This window comes from Rattus rattus, chromosome 16 (genome assembly GCF_011064425.1).
Source record: "Rattus rattus isolate New Zealand chromosome 16, Rrattus_CSIRO_v1, whole genome shotgun sequence".
In the NCBI taxonomy this organism is placed as follows: domain Eukaryota; kingdom Metazoa; phylum Chordata; class Mammalia; order Rodentia; family Muridae; genus Rattus; species Rattus rattus.
The window spans coordinates 36,116,268-36,126,267 of record NC_046169.1 but is presented as its reverse complement, the minus strand read 5'-3'; the positions used below and the strand labels follow the sequence as shown (position 1 = coordinate 36,126,267).

The following is a 10,000-nucleotide window of genomic DNA, read 5'->3' as shown; positions in this document are numbered from 1 at the left end:
GGGATCTGTTGGTGTGGACGGGAGTCACTGTGTTCACTCTCACTTTATTACGGTGCAAAGAGGAAAATTCAGTAGGAAGTTTGGCGCTGAAAATTTGCATAAAGGATGTGTGAAAGCAAAGATTATTCTGGATTATGGCTTTGTGGTGTGGTGTGTGTGTGTGTGCGTGCGCGTGCGTGTGTGTGTGAGAGAGAGAGGGAGAAAGACAGACAGACAGACAGACTGTGCCTTTCAAAGGGTGTACCTGACTTTATAGACTGTGAGATATTAAATATTTGGGTCCCGTATGTTACTACTCCCTGTAACTCAGTGTCTACCAAAGGGTGGACACTCTTGCGGTGGACAGAGAACGGTTGTGTAGTAATGATGGGAAGTGGGCATGGTACCCAACATGCTCAGGTGGCCCTTACACTGCTTTTCTCTGTCTTTTGCAAGCTTCCCACTATTACAAATACAAGCAACAGTTCATCTTCCCAGGTGAGTGTTCTGGGAACTGGCCCTCTGAGGATCAGGGGTTGTGGGGGGGCTGGCGAAGAGAGGCCAAGAGCAGAGAGGAGACTAGTGGGGTCTCCACAGTCCAGGATAACATCTGGACATGGAATAGGAAAAGCTAGTGGATGGGAGATCCCAAGGGTACCATGAGACACAAGAAAGTACCCAGCACTGCAGTGGCCTAGAGAGCCAGCCAGTCAGAGGGACTTGAGTTAACGGATGTGAACTGAGTGGCCCCCTTGACCCAAAGAAGGGTTCGGCAGTGGATGTTTAGGTGTTCTGTCCAGCCCTGTTGGCAGTGAGGACCAGTACTGCCAATCTCTAGAATGCTACACAGTAGAGGAAGCCCAGGTTGGCAGGGGAGGGGGAAGGAATGCTGGCCAGCGTTGAAATCTATGACACAGGATGCGAGTCCTGGCTGCTGTGTCTCTTGGGGGGTGGTGGAGGGAGTTAAGGGTCATGATTCGATCTCTGATGCATGTGATCTCTGACTCACAGATGTGGTACCTGTACCAGAGACGCCCACCCGAGCACCCCAAGTCATCCTGCATCCTGTCACCTCGAATACCATGTAAGTGACTTCACTCCCTATGCTAAGCCCCAGTACCTTTAGCCTTCTGCAGTCAATTTTCCTCAAGCCTGGAGGCTATGAATCAGGGATAGAAAGATACGGGGCAGATAGGAGGGGCCCGGCACCCCACACTGAGAGAGAAGTGACAAGTGTTAGCCACCTCGAGCCAGCTCTTCCTGTGCCTCTGGCCCTCTGTGGCAACTGCAGTGTCTAAAAGTCACACCGTCACCTCAAAGTGTCCTCTTCATGATTCCAGACAACAGCTAGACTTTAATTTACATCACGGTCTCCTCTTTTTTAAAAGGCAGGCCTGGTGACACTTGCCCACCATCCTTGATACTTGGGATACACAAGTTCAAAGCCAGCTTGGGCAACTTAGGCGCTGTCTCAGATCCAAATATCTGAAAGGGGCTGAGGCTATACCTTGGTTTAGAGGCTCCAGACTCAATCCCTGTTTCTAAGTGAGAGAGTGGAGGGGAGAGGGGCAGGACGAGAGAAAGAAAAAGAGTCCAGAGAAAGGAAATACATAGTTTTCTCCTGGGACCAACAAACCCTAGCCTGTCAGACAAATCCCATCTGTCACTTTTCTTTTTTATAAATAAAGTTTTATTGAAACGCTGCCATACTCATGTGTTTACAGGGCCTCGACTGGCTGGCTTCTCAGTACAGCAGGAGGGTTGAGGGGCGGTAACGAAACATAAGGCTCACAGAAGTGAAAACTACTGACTCTCTGGCTTCTCACAGAGAGAGCCTGCCAGCCTCTGCTATTCACACCCCTATAAAATGAACAAAAGTTAACTTGGGAAATTTTAGAATATTCTGTGAAAGACGAAGGGACACTTGCCGCTTGGAGGCTCCCCCTGCTAGAATGTTCTAGTGAGCTCTCTCGTCCTGGTCATGTATTTGTGATCTGTGACAAAGGCAGTTACCACCCATACAATCCTGCTTTATTTTTAACAGGGTGACACCGATCTTCCCCGTGTCATTCTGGGCTCTTCGTAGGCAAGGCCTTAATGGCTCTAGGGTGTCATACTGATGTGGAATTCAGATCTCCCTGCTGCAAACAATACGGCCACCGATGTCTTGGTGTGTGCTTGCCTCTGGTGGCCCATTGCTTAGACAGACACAGAAGCCACCCTCCTTCCCTTTTGTGCCGGTGCCCAAAGTCTGGGGCATGCTGGGATGTGATGAGTTTCTCAGCTCTCATATCCACCCGCCTGCTCTTACTTCTTGCCTCCCTAATGGCTCCATCCCACTTGACCTGCATTAGGGCTTTGCGAGGAGCCGACATGGTGCATGTCTAAAATCAAAGGAGCGGTGTGTCTTACCAGCGGGTACTTTGCTGACCTAGATCTCTGGGTCTTTTCTCTGCTGCTCGCAAACCAGCTCCGAGAGCTGCACAAGGATGAACTCCGAGTTATTAACGGCAGCCAGAGTGGCCGCAGCGGCGGTGCGGGGAGCTGCCTGTATGATCTCCTTAAATGTGTGAGAGGGGTAATGGGTAGCCAGACTCTGAGGGAACTCACTAAATAGTCCTTCAGCCAGAGTCCCGCCTTGTAACAGAAGCGGCTGGGCTGCCCTTGGGTGGTTAGGTAAGGAGAGGGACTACTGTGTCCTCATAGACGTCCATCCCACCTCCTAAGGCTTCCCCATAAATAATTGATTAACACACGTTACCCAGGATGACCCTTCCCCTCCTGTTTACCTCATGCACAGAGGTGGATTAACTCAGTCTGCAGGGCCCTCGGCTCCCTGAGATCTGAGGGGAAACTTGCCCCACAATAGAATGGGTAGATGGAGTGGCTAAATTTCCATCAGAGAACTATGAAGGGGGCATAGCATTCCTAGCGATGGCTTTGCCTTACCTGTTCTCAGTTTTGTACGCAGTCAGTAGCCAAGCCACCCTGTCTCCTGGGCACTCCATTAAGCACACATCCTCAAGTGTAGAAGGCTTCTTTAAACACTGACGGCATCCCCCATCCCCCTCACAAGACTATGCATTTGATGGGGCCTATACACAGGTGACTGTACCGTCAGCGCACAGTGTGGCCCTAATACCCTTAGTGTGTCCACCCAACTCAAGACAGACCCTACACACAATGCCCTGCCACATGTGGACACATTTCTCTCCAGCACCCGTGCTTAGAATACAACCATGGCTTTTGGAGCTTTGCGCATGGGACACACATGGACATAGTCCTCTCCCACCCAAGGAAGCTCTTTTCTGTCGACGCATCTGGATCCTACAGGGTTGGCCAAATTAAACTCCAGCACCCATTGTCTAAGTCTCCATTTCATTGCCGTGAAGAGACGCCATGACCAAGGCAACTCGTACAAAGAAAAGCATTTAGTTGGGGCTGGCTTCCAGGTTCAGAAGTTCAGTCCATTATCATCATGGTAGGAAGCACAGTGCTGGAGAAGTGTCTGAGAGCTACGTCCTGATTGGCAGGCAGAGGGCAGAGAGCAGGGGCAGGGGTTGAGGGGTAGGGCAGAGACAGAGAGCCTACAGCTTACAGCCCTCAGTTCACACTGTCACTGAGAGAAGTCAGGGCAGGAACTCAAGGAAGGAACCTGGAGGCAGGAACCTGGAGGCAGGAACCTGGAGGCAGGAGCTGATGCAGAGGCCAAGGAGGGGTGGGGCTTACTGTCTTCTTCCCCATGGCTTGCTCTGTTTGGTTTATTGCACAACTCAGGACCCCTGCCTAGGGGATGGCGCCACCCACAGTGGGCTGGGTCCTTCCATGTCAATCATTAATCGAAAAACAAATGCCCCACAGACTTGCCAGCTGGCCAGTATGACGGAGACATTTCTCAGCTGAGGCTCTTCTTCCCAAATAACTCTAGCTTGCATCAAACTTAAAAAAACAAAAAACAAAAACAAAAAAAAAAAAACCTAACCATCATAGGTGGCTTTTAACCCTGAATAAATCCAACTCCAGGGGATCAGCTATTCCTTGTCTTTGCACATACCTGTGCACAGCACATATACACAAACACATAATTAAAAATGAAATTAAACCTTTTTGTAAGAACACCCTCCTAGGAAACTCTGAGCCCGAGGTTTAGAAACACGACTTTATTCCTTCCCAAGGTACATTTAGACCTCAGAGGATTTGCTCACCTGTGACTTTTTTTTTCTCAATTGAAAGGAGGCTGCTACACCAGTTAAAGCGGAAGCCATTTAGCGAGCCCTGAGCAAACCAGGAGAGTTTGTTTTTAAATAATGGTCTCGTGAGCTCTTTCTGTGCTTAGCTGTGGACTGTGGACCTAGGTGTTGAAATGATCTGGGGAAGCGAAGGCTCTGTGATTGTGATGGTTCCATTTTGGATTCCTGAGCCTGGCTTACCCCGGTCCACGGTTCCAAGGGTCACGGGTGTTATTTTGCTTTTTTGTTTTTCTCCTATTTCCAGCTTGGAAGGGAATCCGTTACTTCAAATTGAAGTGGAACCAACCTCCGAGGTGAGAATTGAAGATCGCAGAGTGGCTTTCCGCTGGAGGTTGGCAGAGCTGCCCGATGTCATTGGTGGTGACGCAGACGGCTGAGGTGGAGGGGTGGGTGGGCTGGGGAGGTGGTGTACAGTGAGTGTTTGATGGATGGCCTCACTCTAGGACAATTAAGGAGCTGCAGCCCCTCCAGGCGCTGAACCTAATGGGCCGTTCTACTGTGTGCATCCTGGTAGAGCCAGTTGGAGGGGAATTGGCCTGGGATTTGCATTTTTAGGTAAAAAATTAGCTCAGGGCTGGGGAACCGTAAGAGGGATGCGGCCGACTGCCTTCGAAATAACATACAGGAGGAGCAGGTGGGAGCCTTAAGTATGCCTGATTGGCAGCGCAGGGGGGACGTTCTGGGCTCCCATCCATCTGTGGAGACTGATGAGGGAGTAAACTATGCCCCAGAGATTGGCCATCGGGCCTGTCATCTTGGTCCTACTGTGTGCCCTGAGCTAAAAGGGCTAGAAGCAGGACTCTAGGAAAGAGGCCCACATCCCATTCCTAGATGGCAGTGGTCCTTCAGAACTGATCGTTCCTGGGAGCTGAAGTGTCCTAGTTTCATTCTCCTCAGTGTCTAGATAGCCAGCTCATGGACTTGGGGTCCAGTGAAGAGGTCACTTTCTGAGGTCCCGTTACCAGGGCCTCTAGGACTTCCTACTGGGTTTCAGACCTGCTTCTTCCCCCTATGTTATAAAAGAGTCTAATAGGCAAGACACCCTGACGTTGAGACACAACTAATCCTGTGTCCTTCCTGGATCGCTCACAACCCCAAGAGCCACACATTTAAAATCCTGCATCCCTGCAGGTGCTAACTTGGTAGATCTGGATGGGGCCTGACAATCTTACTCCGGCAACCCGAGAGGATGTTTGATGTAGGCAGCCAGGCCGGTGCTGGGAACTGCAGAGCTCATCACCTCATTTAAAACTCGAACACCACCCCCAGGGTGGGGGATTTATCTTCCACTTTATAGGGAGGTGAGAAAAGCGAAGTGAGGTGGGCCAGTTTTCCCAAGGTCACACAGGCCAGAGGCCGGCTCACCAGCTTTGAGTGTTAGCCATATCGTCTAAGCCGTCTGCTCTGGTGTCTCCCAGCCACCTGGTCTTAAAAGAGCCACAGAGCTCAGAACTGTGACCTCCGCCAATCTGCGAATCAATTTCCAAATTCCCCTGGAGGAAGCTGACAGGCAGAGCCCATGTTGACGGTTGTCCTGTGTCACATGAAGAGACACACGGTACCACCGTCTTGGTTGTAGATTCACATATTGTAGGCGAGTCTGGTAGAATAGGAAGGACGTGGAATTGCAGATATCCAGAGACCTGAATCTTAACTCTGTCCCTAGGCTCTGTGTGATCCAGAGTGAGGACCTCCCAGGGTGGCCAACGGCCCAGTTTGCTCAAGGTTGACAGGAGTCACTTTCAGTGTGAAAACTCCAAAGTCTAGTCAAGCCAGAATGGTTGGTCCCCGTAGCTTTTCCCCTCTCTTAGCCCAAGACAGTGGGACCTCTTGATGCTCCTTTAAGTCCTTCACTGTGGTTTGATTCTAATTCAAAGACACCCGGGGAATCTGCGGTGTCTATATATGTCAACATGGAGATGTATTCCGGTCTCTACAGCACATGTGATACCCAACAGATCCCTGGGGAGGGTGGAGCTGGGGTGGCCATGACTCTGAGCCTTCTCCCTTCTGGCTCTAGAATGAAGAGGGCCACGACGAAGCAGAGGAATCTGAGGATGAATTTGAAGAAATGAACCTGTCCCTCCTCTCAGCCCGGAGCTTCCCACGCAAGGCCAGCCAGACCAGCATCTTCCTTCAGGAGTGGGACATCCCGTTTGAACAGCTAGAGATCGGCGAACTCATCGGGAAGGGCCGCTTCGGGCAGGTTTACCATGGACGCTGGCATGGCGAGGTGGCCATCCGGTTGATTGACATAGAGAGGGACAATGAGGACCAGCTCAAGGCCTTCAAGCGGGAAGTGATGGCCTACAGGCAGACGAGGCACGAGAACGTGGTGCTCTTCATGGGAGCCTGCATGAGCCCACCCCACTTGGCTATCATCACCAGGTCAGTCCCTTGGGCTCCGATGGGGACATCTCGGGGCTTTGTGTATATTAATAATGGTTCCTTGACAATCTTTTAAGTTCCCAGAAAATGCCTTTAGGGCTTTAGGGGTGTCTTGGAAGAGTACCGCACTGGGAATCAGAAAAGCCAGGCGTGACCCTACCCTACATCTCTGACACTTGTGCCTCATTACGTAAAATGAGTGGATTGCTTTAGACATAGGTCGGCCATCTTGTTTAACATGCCCAGTGCGATGTGTGAATCAGCCTCCCAGGCCACACGGGTTCCGTCTCAGCCAGTTAGTTGTGCTATTGTTGAGACAAAACCAGCCATAAATGATACATGGGTGAATTTTGCATGACAGTGTTGCAATAAAACTTTATTAACAAACCCAGGTCGTGGGCCAGCTCTGCCCCCATAGTTTGATCTGAGCTGCTGAGGACTGTGACCTGGCTCTTGATGGTTTATACAGAGTGTTCGTGGAGCTGTTACCGCCACTGTTCTGCGTATCCTGCATCCGTTCGTCGTGGGCTGCGGGGGTTTGAGGGTGGGGAGGGGGAGGAGTAGTTAATAGAGATCGATTTTAAAAAAATGGCAGACGGCATCTGATGTACAACATTGTCCTTCACACACATGTAAACCCCTATACATTGCATGTAAGCGCATATATATATACATATACATATATATACATATATATATATACACACATATATATATCCCCCACACACACACAAAAGAGCTGATTATATCGGTTCATCAGTATCTAAATCTGATCCCAGGATATAGACAAAAATAAAAAAAAAATAGCTAGGTGTGGTGATATGTTCCAAACACGGAACAGCAAAAGACAGGCAGACTCCTTGGGCTATCTGGTGAGCCAGCTTAGCCAACTCAGAGAGCCCCAAGTCCCATGAGAGACCCTGTCTCACAAGAAGACGGCGGGCGAACAGTACCTGAGAAAGGAAAGCCAAGGTTGGCCTCCATGTACACATGCATATGCATTCATGCGCACACAAATTCACATACATACACACACATACAAGAAGAGGGCACATAGTGGTGGCCATCCCCGGTGAGACGAGACAAGCTTCGGAAGAGCCAAGCGCCATCGGCTGTGGTTGAACACCCATGACATCATTTTTGGCGTGGTTCTAAACCTCCCCTTATTATATTAGTTGGAACTGGCTACAGCTGCGGGATTCTGGGTGTGGCCAGGGATGCCAAGCGGAGCCTTCTGGTTCCAGGACACGGCTGGAGCGGGAAAGTCTTACATGAGTTACTTCTCTGTGGTGGAAGGTGTCAGAGCAGGGGCTGCAGGCTCAGCAAACGCGGAATGGTTTCAGCCTTTCGAGTCTGTTTATTAGACCTTGGTGCCGGGAGAGTTATCATGCCTCATCCATCAAAGGCCAAGCACTTCTGAAGGTTGGGCATAGTGGCAGAGGCCTGCGGCTCTCCTTAAACCAGTGTGAAGACAGGGGCGCTCGTGTCTGCCTAAGACAGAAGTGGCTCTCACGTCATCAATTCGGGGACCAGGCTGTTGTGATGGAGGCTATAGGTGTCCGACACTGAGTAAAGAACGAACTCTGTAGCTCAATGGCTTCTCTCTGTCCCAGAGATTCCCTGAATTGAGCTCCATTCTGTGGCAGGACTCTACCGTGTGGCAGAGGAGCCGGTCAGTTGTAGATTCTGGTGGGCACTGTCCGCCGGAGTGTCTCAGTTATGCACACGGCCTTCAGTTCAGTCACTCCCATGGTGGCCTCGGGTTCCCAAGCACAGCAAGGGGTCAAAGGCTAAATGCAGAGATGCTTTCCATGGCCCCTCTGGTCATGCTCTGGCTGACATCTGTTGGCCAGAGCATCTCCTGTGGTGAGCCGGATGCAAGCGATGGAGAAAGTTGCTCTCTGAATGGAGGACTCTGTAGGGAGAGGACCATAGATGGTCATCTTTACAGCCCTCTTCAGTGACCCCTCTCTGTGCACTGTGCTTCTTTCTCATGAGGAAGCAACTTCTCCCCTCCCAGAAGTGAGGGGCCCCTCACTTGCGATATCCAAATCTGGTGACCCATGGATCTCAGGGACCCATTCCTCCCTCCTCCCCTCCCTCTTCCCAAAGACTGGCTCATTGCACATTGTACAGACCTTGGAAAATGAGCGGCCATTATGAAAATGTACAGCTCACCCCTCAAGCCCAGCTGCGCTGCAGCCTTCTGTTCTGTGACAGAACTCTGAGCCCCCGCCCCCATGTTCCATAACAACCCACAGATCAACCCGCAGATCTCACAAAGCACCCAGCCTTTTCCTGGCACAATAATAATAATAATAATAATAATAATAATAATAATAATAATATAATAATAATATCATTCCTGGCAGCTTTGGGACATGTATTTGGTCTCTGAAGTAGTTGGTGTTTTGTTTGAGGATGCCGGATGAGTCCTGAAGAAGTAGCATTTGTTCCCAGATTGTTGGGATGTTACATATTTATCATGGGAGAGCTCGGTGTGCCCCATTTAGCTCCATCTACTTGTTGGCCCTTAAGAGTACCCATCTGAATGTTCCGCTTGCAATCAGATATCTGGGTAATTTGATTAATCATCGGCATTCACATGACTGACTGTTAGAGGTCCGGTTGTTGGAGGCTAGCCAACTGACTAGAACAATCCCAGGATCCTGGTTTTATTTTTACAGGGAGCATAAGACCAGATAATTATCTGGCATATTCTGGAGAAAGCCGCACTGATACATTCTAGCCAATTACTTAGTAATCATCATCAGAGCTAACAAGTATGTCTGAACTTGGTCTCCTTATAAAGCCATATGCTTGGCTCTCAGGAAATGAACAATAACTAGTTAGTTACCCGGTCACTATAGCTGGATTCAAATCCGGATGGCTAAATTATTTAATGAGTGGGTCATTACAAAATTACTGCAAAGCAGTCAGCAGCCTGCACAGTTGCTCATATTGAAAACTTCAAATGGCATTGAAGGGCCAATACTGAAGGATTTGATTGACAGTAGCCTCCATTTTTCAGCCCAGCTGTGGGGTTTCCCGAGCCTCAGTTTCTGCATCTGTGGGATGAGTGGGCTGAAGCAGGTGTTTGTCCCAATTCTGACAAAACACTTTGGATCTCTGGGAATGACTGTCTGCTGGAAACAGCCTGGAGCAGCAGAGGCTTTGTGGGAGAGGTCTGCCTGGACCTCATACATCCACTGAGTGAACGAGGCCTCTCAGATGTAGATTCCTGGAAGCTGCTGTGTCCCGTTCCTACCGAGTCACCCTGACTCTGTGGCATTAGCTAGAACACCCTGGGTCCCTTACAGTTATGAAGGCTTGAGACTCACTAGACGAATGTGGAAGCATGGTGGGCTAGAGGCGTGGTCTGA

General features: G+C 50.0%; 1 protein-coding gene across 1 annotated transcript in view; it reads left to right on the top strand.

Moving 5' to 3' along the window:
* Window positions 1-10,000, top strand: part of Ksr2 (kinase suppressor of ras 2) — a 362,348-nt gene that overhangs the window by 293,578 nt on the left and 58,770 nt on the right. Inside the window, exons 11-14 of the mRNA XM_032886286.1 lie at window positions 436-477; window positions 991-1,063; window positions 4,474-4,522; window positions 6,250-6,617. Coding sequence (XP_032742177.1) covers window positions 436-477; window positions 991-1,063; window positions 4,474-4,522; window positions 6,250-6,617 — 532 coding nt within the window. The remainder of the gene's footprint in view (window positions 1-435; window positions 478-990; window positions 1,064-4,473; window positions 4,523-6,249; window positions 6,618-10,000) is intronic.